The sequence below is a fragment of the Amphiura filiformis genome, chromosome 3, assembly GCF_039555335.1.
Source record: "Amphiura filiformis chromosome 3, Afil_fr2py, whole genome shotgun sequence".
NCBI lineage: Eukaryota > Metazoa > Echinodermata > Ophiuroidea > Amphilepidida > Amphiuridae > Amphiura > Amphiura filiformis.
The window spans coordinates 78,312,217-78,325,022 of NC_092630.1; the positions used below are offsets into that span (position 1 = coordinate 78,312,217).

Below are 12,806 nucleotides of genomic sequence, written 5' to 3' on the forward strand. Positions count from 1 at the left end.
TATATGAGACCTAGTAAACAAAACAAAATACATCTCAATAATCTAATCTTCAGTATGTCCATGCCTCAACAGGATCAACCAATAAGCCACTTGGTCTTGTATGAGACCTAGTAAACAAAACAAAATACATCTCAATAATCTAATCTTCATTATGTCCCTGCCTCAACAGGATCAACCAATAAGCCACTTGGTCTTATATGAGACCTAGTAAACAAAACAAAATACATCTCAATAATCTAATCTTCAGTATGTCCCTGCCTCAACAGGATCAACCAATAAGCCACTTGGTCTTATATGAGACCTAGCAAACAAAACAAAATACATCTCAATAATCTAATCTTCAGTATGTCCCTGCCTCAACAGGATCAACCAATAAGCCACTTGGTCTTATATGAGACCTAGCAAACAAAACAAAATACATCTCAATAATCTAATCTTCAGTATGTCCCTGCCTCAACAGGATCAACCAATAAGCCACTTGGTCTTATATGAGACCTAGCAAACAAAACAAAATACATCTCAATAATCTAATCTTCAGTATGTCCCTGCCTCAACAGGATCAACCAATAAGCCACTTGGTCTTATATGAGACCTAGCAAACAAAACAAAATACATCTCAATAATCTAATCTTCATTATGTCCCTGCCTCAACAGGATCAACCAATAAGCCACTTGGTCTTATATGAGACCTAGTAAACAAAACAAAATACATCTCAATAATCTAATATAAAGCACTGTGCGTACTACGCGGAGTGCACACCTGTGCAATCATACAACATTTATGCACACCTCATATTTTACTAACATTTGCTCTGATTGGTTCTATCTAGGAGTGTATGCAAAATTGATACAACACTTCATTGCACATCGGGCTTAAAATAAGGCTTCAAGATACTACAGTAAAAGCAGCTTGTTGAAATTGGAGAATTTTTGGCCTTTGTTTGCCCCTGTCTATGGCCCCAAGGCATGGGCTGGGGCTTGGCGATGGAGATAATCAGTAGTTTTGTTTACCATACTATCATGTACGGTTGTGTATCTGATTACAGGGATGTAAACTGACCTGAAGGAAAAAGCCTGAAAAGTGCATGAATCTGGGCCAAAAGCCTCCAAAACGGGCTGAAAATAAAGAAAAGAGTGGGAATTTGGACTTCATGAAAGCAGGAATTCCTGCAAACGCAGGGAAACTTGCATCTTTGCAGTGATTACTTACGTTGATTCATCCGCATCATTTCTTCCTTTACTGGGTACAGCATCAGCACTATGATGTCTCTGTGGTGATAACTCTACTTGATTGCCACTCTGTGATGTTGGTGTGATCACACTATCATCTACAGTAGTAACTGGCTTCACCTCCTGCTGGGGTTGGGCTACTGACTTGGACCTTGGTGTCACCTGCTCTGCCCAGTGTGACATGCGATCATGAAACTCATTTTGTTTCCTTTTATCTTGTTCTCGCTGCTCCTGGGTTTCACGCTTCTGACGTTCTAAAAGAAAAGCCATGTTTACAGTATCATCATTTTATTGTTTCTTACGATTGACAATTTTACAAAGTTAATACAATTTGAAGAGAGAATCTGATTGAATGATTGACAAACAATGGTAAGGTTGAGAACTGAGAGAGTACAAGATCAAGACAGAGACACTCACACAAACAGACAAAAGTCATGGGAATTGTGTAAAGTTCTTATAATTAATAAATACATATTTTGCCAGGTTTAATACAGTTACATAATATAATACAAGATGGTTTTAAGGGTAACAAATCAAAACCTGTGTCGCTTGAGTGATTTTCCCCCAGCATTTCCCAATATAAGCAAATTAATGCTGAAAGTGAATGACATTGTTGCACTAACATATATTTACTCAGATATTTTGTCAATTTCAATTACATCATCAATAAATAAATTTGACTGCTAATCAAACAACTTGCAACTTTGACTTTGACTTTGTTCCACCTACCTAACTCCTCTAGCCACTGTTTCTTCTCTTGGTCCTTGACATTCTTAACATAGTTCTCCATTGGATCACCCTGAAAAACCAAATTGAAGCTTCCTAATTAATATGGTCATAATCACAGCATTTCTTATAATAGACCCAGTTGTTTGGACCCAAAATATACTTTTATCTGCCAAATGGTAATGGGTTATTCCAGCAAAATTGTATCCAAAACAATTAGGAATTCCCATTTTGAAAAAAAAAACTTAAAAAATTGGGAATGCCCAGTAACTCTAAAGACAGGCCAAATATTTTAGGAATTCCCAAGCTTAAGTTTTTCTTGGGAATTCCTGTCTTCTTGAACTTTTGAAGTTTGAAATTGGACACCACACAATTTTACAGTAATCTTTTTGCTCGATATATTTGTTTTCAGGTGAGTGAAAACTTATGTAGTGTTGCAAATAAAACTCTAAAGGTGATGCAAAAAAACCCTCCTAATGCATGAAACAAAAAAAGGATAATCCAATGAGAGCCGAGCAGATTTCTTACAATGGATTCTCAATACAAGGCAATAGGATTTGCTGCAACTTTCAAATCTTCGGTTACGTTCATTTAAATGTACGCTGTGACATCATTATTGAGACCATAGCAGCAAATGAGGTGTCATAATTCACAGAAATTCTGCTTCGGATACATATCACAAATTTTGCATGCAATTAACCATTTTGGAATAATGGTCAATCATTAAAGGGGGATAGCTACTTTTTTTGATGTGTTTATAATGAGTGTCTGTTCTTTTTACACGAGTCATAATTTTTACAACTGCCTTTCTTACTGAAGAAATCAGAGCTGATCTTGACAAAATCTTGTCACTTTTATACTTGTCAGACGTTAAAGACCCCCCTGACATAACAGCCCATTGATGAATTTGAATTTCTTACCCCAATGATAAATGACGACCTCATAGCAGCAGGTGTATATTTTTGTGTTGCAATCTTGCCCAGGCTTGATGTGACGTCTCCTCTAGGCGTTATCCGAGTTGACATTGGCTCTCTTGACTTAGATGACATTGGAAAGGCATCACTCTGTGGAATTCAGAATCACACTGACATTTATATGCAAAGTTTTGAAGCATAAGAGATGGTGGTATAGTAAAACAAAATAAACTGGAAACAAACAACAAAATGATACATTCTTCACTACTTGTATGTGTACTTATGCAAATTAGGACACACATGAGAAATCTGTGTGTGTAATTGTAGACATACATGAATTGTGGCTATCCACAGTTGCGCTTTGTAGTCATTGGAAAAGGCACATTATAAATAAAGTAAGATAATTCCTGGATAATATTTCTAGATACAAAACTGCATAAGAATGCATTAATTATAGCCATTGATCAGAGTTGCAAGTCATTTCAACGAAAACTTTGACATACCTGCTCAGCTGAATGGACCCCAGAGAGATCTAGATTCATGCTTGCATTAAGTGTCCTCGATCCTCTTACATGCTGTGGCTGACCCCAAGGATCCCATGTCTGTTGAGGGCTGTCATCATTTCTGCCTCTACGGCGACTACTAACACCTTGATGCTGCTGTTTCAATGCTATTTGTTCATCTGTGAGATTAAATTTGACAAGTCATTAGAACAAAAACAAAGCCACAATGAAAGCATAGCAAGTTTATACAAAATTCACATGTTTTATCTCATTGTACAAAACGTGATTATCATCATCATGTTTATAGTAGTTTTCACAAAATCTGATAGAAAATTTTGTTCCATTATTCATTTTACCACCATCTTCATCACAAGTCAATAATAATGAATGTAATTATGGTAATACGGTACAAAACTTTGCAATAATAACCTACCAAGTTCCTTCTTCCATTGTTGTTTCTTCTTCTCTGCCAACTCCCTCTCATTAAGGCCAATCATACTGCTGACATCCCCATACCCTGTCCCAGACCCTCCCTGCTGTACTTTGAGTAATTGTGGCAGACTACCATCGTTCCTTGATGGTGGCTTCCTTTGGACATCTCCCGGCTTGATTTGCGCAGTTGTGTCTCCTCTTTATTTACAGGTCTTTTTGATAATGATGGTGAATGACTATTTGGAATGTGAGTGTTTACACCCTGTGTTGATTCATTTTCATCTTTAGAGACCGATTGTAAAGGGTTTTCACCACTTGTGTTTACAACATTATTGTTTGTTTCTGGTTTATCTGCATCTCTTTTCTGTGAAGATTGACGAGGCACATCATTGTGAGATTCATCTACCTTGATACTACCATTCTCTGAAAAGAAATGAAAGAACTCGTGAATTATTCAAAATCACACGTTACAAACCTCTTTACATGATTTTCAATACAATTAAGCCACACTGATTGTAATTGAAGATTTTGGTCTCATTCTTTCTGTTCCTTTGCAATGTGCTTAGAGGGAACACACAACTTGTAAGTAATCTCACCCAATTAAAGGTTAAATTGATAGTTTACGAGGTCCTGCCTCAAATAATGTCTGAGGTGGTTGAATTACTTTTATTATAAATTGACACTCCCTTCTTTTCCACTACATGTATCTTGATTCTAGCTTTATAACACTACACCTGACTACGGCTCACCTAGTGATATATTAGGTATTTCACTGCTACCAGCTGCCTTGCCTATAGTAGCTAATATAGCATTCAACTGGTCCTGAGTTAAGGTCACTGTACTTCCTCCTCCACCAGTAGGTGTCGGTTGTTGTTTCACCTTTCCTGATGAAACTGCCTGAGCATTCTTTTTAATCAAATCTTTACGAGGAGCCGGTTTAGTCTTCTGGTCATTTGTAGGTGGTTTTCTATTCTTGGTTCCTGTTGCTGCAGGTTTAGTTGTAGCAGATTTCTTAGTAGAAGCTTGTGATGCATTAGTTGGCTGCTTGTCAACTTGTGTCTGCACTTTACGCACGGAAAATTGCTGTCCTTTGTTTTTGTACCCAAACTGTTTATACAAAACACAAATTACAATTTAGAATAATTCTGAAATACACATGTATGTATCCTTCAAACCTTAATAATAACTCTTATCCTAAGCCATAATCCTAACCCTAATCCTACATGTAACCCTTAAACACAGGGTGTGAAGGGTATTCCAGAATTATGCCAAATTCAGTTCCCATAAAGACATACGATTTGAAATGTATAATGGCTTAATGAAAAGCACAAACCTGCAACAAAATGGTGCACAATTTTGAACAAATTATACATAGTTTGTGATATCCAACTCTATAGATTTTGAAATAATAAGTTTTATAACTCTTCAGGTTTGTAAGTACGGTAAGCCTTTATTTAAGAAATAAAGGGTAATGCATTATCCTTTACATGCAAATAATGTGTCCGAGGCAGTAAAAACGTAAATAATGGGCGAGGCGCAGCGGAACCCATTATTTAAACGTTTTTACCGCACCCTATATTTCTATTCTATTACCACAAAATAGTGCGATTTAAAGAGAAAATATCACATTTTTTGCCCAAATATTTCAAGTTGTTTACCTCAATGTGGAGCGCCTACGCGTAGCCAAAGCGTAAGTGATAAAGTTCGTTGCCCTGGCCACTTTATTGCTAATTAATGGTCTTTCACATGACACATTTCAACATAACATAGTGCACGATTTTGAATAATGGGTCGTGGGGGTAATAGAATAATTATTATTCATTATTGCCCCATCAAAATCGATATTATTCAATTTCTTCCCAATGAATGTCACATATTTTTACAGGTTTCATGTGAAAAATATTTTGCCCCAAGACTCCATGAAACAATCACTTTGAACATTACATATCTATATAAATAAAAGGAAGTCGCTAAATCTTGTGCGCGAATAGACTCAGAGATGATTTCACTTTCAGCTCTGATTTATTCGTACATTGATCGGGTACATATTGCCATTAAACCATCTGAGGTTCATTTTTGCAAAAATTGATGGTAACTAAGAGAATAACATAAAAACTGTCGTGTTGCTATGCATGCAAAATCGCATGCAGTGGCATTGTGGGTAATAAGGACAGTGTGAACCGCGTAATAAAAAAAAAATAAAAAAACCATACGCAGAGCAACATTGCCCTGTTTTCTGCCAACTGCGAGGTGGCCAAGAAATGATTCAGGCTATCTAGATGCACAACATCGCGGACTTTAAGAATAATCTTACGAGCTTTTCGCCCCTATGCACCCCATTTTCCGCCACTGCACCGAAGTTGGCAGCCAAGAGTTAAGGCTACGTCGCGTGAATTTTATTATTTATTCTAGGCCTATGAATCGTCGTTTAGTTTTACAGCCAAATTCATACGGGAGATTAAGGAATACCTACCGGGAACGCATTGCACTTTATTTGGTTGAAAACTGTCAAGACCAAGAATTGGCCTCAAAATCAGTGAAAATATGGTTAAAACCGGGTTTTTTCCGGATTTTTGTTGTCAAAACTCAGTGGTAGCGCCAGCATCAGTAATTAACTGGCAGCAGCGCGTTGACGTTAGTACGTCAAGGCGTATTGAGCAATGTGACGCCACGTCGCACGGGTGCATAATATGCACAGACCAACTTTCCGTGCAGAGAAATAGAAAAGAAAAGAAAGGAAGACAAAACTGAAAAGGTAGGCCTATGGATGGGTCGGATTGTGGATTATATGCATGGTACTGGATTCGATTAAGAGATTACCCGCCAAGATGATAAAAAATCGTGAGGATACGAGAGGAAAGATAAATAAATACCCGGTAAATAAATAACTCACGTAAAAAAACTAAAATAATGAGAATAGAATTAAGGCGATATAATACCCCGATTTTCATCAGTACCCCTCTTCTTTTTTTTCTTGCAAATTTATTAAGTACATATATATGTTTATCACCTCATGTCCTGAACTTATAAAATATATCTACATATAAAGTGACTTTCAACCATTTTAGTAAGTAATTTTAGCCCTATATATTTTTTTGTTTACTGTAACCTAGTAACTCAGATCTGTGTTTCATAACAAACCATAATTTATTCTTTACAAAATGTTCAAGTAGGGTACATGAATAGAATACATTAAATCCTTTGTTATACTCTCTATAGAAAATCTATAGTGGTGCATGCAAAATACCTACCATGATATAACACTGAATAAATTAAATAAACACTTATACAATAGATGCATAGTCATTAGTTGTTAGGAGAAGAAAAGGCTATTAGTATTAGGTCACCGTATGTCAGGTTATAGGTCAATTGGTTCAGGTCAAATTTAAGCATCAATTTTGAATACACATGTGAGAGTCTGTGATATCATATGAGGCATAATTTTGATATTCTGTCTTTAACTGGATATATATCGAGAAGTGCATGGTGGATATACTAATATACCTTGGGATGTAAATGGTGAGTACAATTTAGAATGCCTAGTTGAGACGGATTTCACAAATAAATATAAAATAGTTACCAAAATCACAAAAGCTAAGCTTACGGAAAACTACCCAATATGGTTGTATAGGACAAGAAATACAATTTTTTTCATCATTGCTGTAGTATGGTTGTTGTAACCTGTTACCTATGGCTTAATTAAGTTTCAGTGCAATAATGTCGCAAGTTAAAAATACAAAATATAGCTCAACATTGAAAATAGAAGCATTTTAACCAGTTCCTTTTTTGATAGTTGTGGAGCACCAAGTTCATGAAGTCATAAAAGAAATCAGGAACCACTTATTCCCATTTTACATATCAACTTTATTTCCCTAATGTGTTAGCAACACATACCCAAAATTTTAACGAAATCCGTTGATAGTAAGCTTTCCAAAATGAAGTGAATTTAAATCATCAGTGATGTACCTCCTTTTGGCTTCTATCTGTAAAAGCATGTAAGCTACATTGATACCGATACCACCAATAAAACGAGAAGATTTGCCCCTTCATTTTGCATACCACTTTGTCCAATTTTTTTTTTTTTTTTTCTTTTCAAAATGAAAAAAAATGCAAAATTAATGGGTGTAGTACCCCTTTAAATAGATCAAATTCAAACAGGAAATCACAAGCTAAGCAGGAAATATGAAAAATGGGAATAAAACGTAGAAAAAAGCCAAAACTAAAAGGAGAAATGTAAGAAATGGTAGATTTATAAAATAATGCATGGAAACGGGGCTCAATAAATGAATAACATGGAAACGGAAATCACAAGCTAAGCAGCATGGGAACAAAATAGACCTATGCAAAAGAAACTGAAGAGAAAGAAAGGAGATAAATGAATTTAAAAAAAAAAAAAAAAGAAGAAGACAAAAAAGATACGGGTAGGCCTATTATATGGGTTATGGTTACAGTAACTAAATGAAACGGGAGCAAACTATTAAGAGGGAAAGAAAGAAACTAATCAGGAAAATTAAGGGGAAAAAAAAAGAAGTTAAAATTAGAAACTAATCAGGAAAAATAAGAAACATAAATAACAACTGAAGGAAACGGGAAATCACAAGCTAAGCAGCTAATAAAAATGAAGCTATAAAGGGAAACGATTATAAGAAAGGATAGATTTAGAAAATAATGGGAATGGGGTTAGGCCTAGATAGATAAATAACATGGAAACGGAAAATCACAAGCTAAATAGCATTTTGTTTTAATGGAAACAAACTAGGCCCGTGCAGAAGAAACTGAAAAGAAAATGGAAATGCAAGAAGGGACAGGTTTAGAAAAATAAAATTTACCTTTCAATGATTCTACCTTTTCAGTAATTCATCCTGTTTTAGTGATCGCTCCCATTTACTCATCTAGCGGGGACCCGCGCGAAGCGCGGGTATCCCGCTAGTATAATATAATACAATGTAGGTTGACTACTAGTATTTTATACAAACACTATGTTTCTGACTTATTCAGTGCAGAAGGAAATTACTATAATATAAAATGAAAGGGTGCATCTGTTAAGTAGGACATTTGTGCATGTTCTTTTTAACAGATTTAAATACATTTCTGACTATTGGATCTGAAAAGACTTTAAATATTGAAATACATACCTTCTTAGTTTTCTTCTTTTCTTCTGCAAAGAACAAAATAATAATTTTGGAAATGACTATCACATCAGCATAAAGAATTAGAGCTCATCTAACATTGTTCCAGAACTGTCGACATGATCTACATGTCGGAAACATCATCATGATCTACATTGTAACCAGCCAGTTGCTACAGCCTACAAGCTATACATTTTTATACATGTCCATCAACTCTAAACTAATTCCTCTTTCATAAAGAGCTAGCTTTCACTCTATCCAATCTATCCATGGTGAGCGCCGATACAGAAACTGGCAATCTTTAAACTACCTGCTTTATCTATTTTTCTTTTAGTCACTTTTTTACACCCTATTATTGTAACATAATAATTTCAACATTTTAAATTGTTGTGAGTGTCCATATAATGGCCCACAATCTACTTTACTTTATAGGCCTACTTTTACAACATTTCTCTGCATCCCATTTTTTGTGAAGTTTGATGAGGCACAGGTTGCCTTTCTTGGGCTTCATGGAGGGTTATCACTATCAGCTATTACAGGGTGCCCCCCCCCCCCAAAAAGAACCCTCATTGCGCCCTCATTGGGAGAGCGTGGCGCAATGGTTAGGGTACTTGCCTTTAGTGCATGAGGTCCCGGTTCAATTCCAAGGCGGTGGCGATTTGCTGGGATATTGACTTGGAAAAAAAGTCTGAAATTAATTGGCAACTTCTGTAGATTAAATTCAGACTTCCGCTCTCCCCATGGTTCATTTAGAATTGGGTAAATGACTCATGAAAGTACTCCCTCCTTCGGAGGGGACGTTAAGCCGTCGGTCCCGTGTACAGAGAGCCATACCTGTACATGTATCTCGCAGCCAGTTTCGAAAAGAGTAGGGTGTTAACCCCTGACTGTTCCCAACCCGTCCCGGTGTTCAAATGGACCCCAATGGAAATAAGCTTCAATAGAGGCTTTCTTGGGTTATCCAGGGTTGTCAAAACCCGAACAAACCAAACCAAAAGCCCTCTTTTTCTCCAATTTCTGAAAAGTTAATCAAGTATATTTTGGTATGTAAAGAAACCTGTATTCGTTAGCTAATATTTCAATCGGCTCACAACTTTTGAAGATACAAATGAATGTTTTTTAAAAGAAATGTACCTGTTTTTCACTCTGTCCACGGAGGACGTTTGGCTACGTCAAAGATTGAAAAGGAGTACACATACCATGCTTGAATATCAAGCATTCCTCGATGATAACTTTATAAAACTTTTATTTATATAGATAATGAACTTTATTTTACCGGTGGGCCTACATGTATGGGCTATGGATTGTGTTAAGTGCCATTAACTTGTCGGCAAAATGGATGTGGGATGGGACTTCTTTTGCTATATACTTGCAATTCAACTTATTTTTTTCTTGGTTATTTATGCCTTTTTGCTTTATTATGTTTCTTACTTTCTTACTTTGTTGTTTCTTGCTTTCTTTTTATTTACAACATAAGAGGTAGTCTGAAAAGGGCGGTTTGGTATGTCCTTGGTTCTTCTGAAGTGAGCTTACTGTGCTGCTTTGCCCTCTACCTGGTTGCCTCCTTGACGAATACGGGTTTCAGCCCTGGTCCTCATTGCATCAATTGCATTGCTTACCTTCCTTGTACGACGTATATTTGCAAATGGAGCAGTGATACGGTTGCGAGACAAGCTGGTGATCCTCGCTCATGCGTTCCAAAGCCTAAAGCTATTATCTAGCCATGTCATTAACTGTGTGTTTCATTTTAATCTTTGATGTAGCCAAACCTCATCCATGGATAGAGTGAAAAACTGGTACATTTCTTAAAGAGGGCATACCTTCAAAAATTGTGAGCCGATTGAAATAATTGTTTTGGTTTATTAAAGCTAACAACTTAATGTTTCTTTACATACCAAAATACATTTATTCAACTTTTCAGAAATAGGAGAAAAAGAGGGTTCTGTTTTTATTAGGACACCCTGTAGCTAATGATTTTGAGAGAAGTATTATTAAAAAATGAACATAATTGTAGGTTTCAATTTCTTACCTTTGAATAAATTTATCTGTCCGGATTTCGCATGAGCAGCGTATCTCAGTCCCTCTCTGTGAAAACCAAACCAATACATGTATATTAGTATTTAAAAGGGCATGTGGCATAAATTGATTTGCATTATAATGCCTTGATTTTTAACTCCTGGTAACTTTACAACTTCTATGTCTTCTGTTGTAAGGTCAGAAAATATGACATTCACATTTGCTTTTAAAAAGTTAAATTCACATTGACTACTATCCCAAATCTAAATAATGAATAATTTGTCAAAAGATCGAGCCTTGCTTCTAGTTGAACGTAATAAAAATAGTCATAAAGAATGGAAACTTAAATTACATGCAAACCTGATCTTATTGGAGATCTGAATGTGCATGTTTCTACTGGGAAAGGTTGGCGGATAATGCGGTTTAGAGTGCTACTGTTATGATGGTTAATGTCAAGCCTTACATTAGACAGGCACAGTGCCATTTTTCTTATCTGGTTCAGCAGTTCATGAAAATAGTGGATCACTAGATTGCCAGTTTTATTCATTTGTATTACATATTTTAAAATAATATATGGACGTTTTTGTTTGTTCACGGAGTGAACATTTCCCCCACTTGAACCCATATCTCATATGCACAATTTATCCATTACATACACTGTGTGTTAAATAGCTATTGTAGCCCATCAATCATGTGGTTAAGAGGCTAGGAAATAATTCCTAATGTCTCATACCCAGGTTTGTATCCCTTTATCTAATCCTGCCCCACATGACAACGACTTTTTAGCACATCTTATCTTGTATTTGGACAATGGCAGCCATGATTATTTTGTTGCCTGTTTTCTAAGCATGTTTACTATTGGATTGAACCATCACATGATTATAATAGGCTTTACTGATTGGTGGGTAAGGTCAATGCTATTGTTTATTTTGTGATAAGGCTGAGCATATTACTGCAAGACACTGCTATTTTGATACAGGCGATTTACTCAATTACTTCCAACTGACAAAATGTAGATCCTGTTATCTACCCAGTAATGTTTGCTTATCTTAATTGGATCCCTAATAATTATTGGACCAAGGTTATTATCTGCATGGTATATTAATTGAATTTCACTAGGCCTTTGATAGTGTAATTGATTTGAAAGTTTGTATTTCAATAAGTTTCTTGCTGGGGAGTTATATAAGCCAGAGTCAGGGTGTAGGTATGCCTCAAATCACTAATTTATTGTAAGATCAGTGCAGAGTAGGTCAGGTATAAAAATGGAAAGTTAGAACAAATTACTATACACCTGATCTGTGAACTGTGTCTTTTTGAAAGACTCTTTTTGTTTCCTTTGATTTTGGTCTACCATGTAAACATTATTTTTTTTAAATTTAAATTTTGTTTACACTTTGGTATACCGTACACATAATGTATAAATAATGCTGGAATGGATAAAACCTGTAAAACTAATTAATTTCTTCATTTGGCCAATTCCACCATTACGGACGTTACAGATACATGCAACTTGCAACTTTTAAGTGAATAGCAGTATATAGCACACATGTTTGCTGTTAGGATAACACTTTATTTCTTAGTATGCTACTAGTACACACTCTAATGTTCAATATAATAAAGCAGTTTTGTTTTGGCTTTCTTAGTTAATTAGCTACAGAAATTAGAAACAAGTGTTACGGACGTTACGCGAAAGTGCCTGCCTTTTTAACAGATGGTACATATCCTTAAATCTTCATTCAGTTCTGTGTTTAATCTTTTTCTGTTAACAATATTGAGCAAGCCCTGACTCCATTCTATGTAAACATGAAAAGCAAGTTTGAAATTAATACTCCTGTATCATGCTACACTGTTGATTT

General features: G+C 35.8%; 1 protein-coding gene across 1 annotated transcript in view; it reads right to left on the reverse strand.

The window, feature by feature from the left end:
- The window catches only part of LOC140149193 (uncharacterized), a 35,447-nt gene that overhangs the window by 10,743 nt on the left and 11,898 nt on the right, over nucleotides 1-12,806 (reverse strand). Inside the window, 9 exon segments of the mRNA XM_072171402.1 lie at nucleotides 1,211-1,484; nucleotides 1,960-2,029; nucleotides 2,877-3,020; nucleotides 3,374-3,552; nucleotides 3,807-3,854; nucleotides 3,857-4,228; nucleotides 4,555-4,912; nucleotides 8,941-8,963; nucleotides 10,964-11,019. Of these exon segments, the coding sequence (XP_072027503.1) occupies nucleotides 1,211-1,484; nucleotides 1,960-2,029; nucleotides 2,877-3,020; nucleotides 3,374-3,552; nucleotides 3,807-3,854; nucleotides 3,857-4,228; nucleotides 4,555-4,912; nucleotides 8,941-8,963; nucleotides 10,964-11,019 (1,524 nt within the window).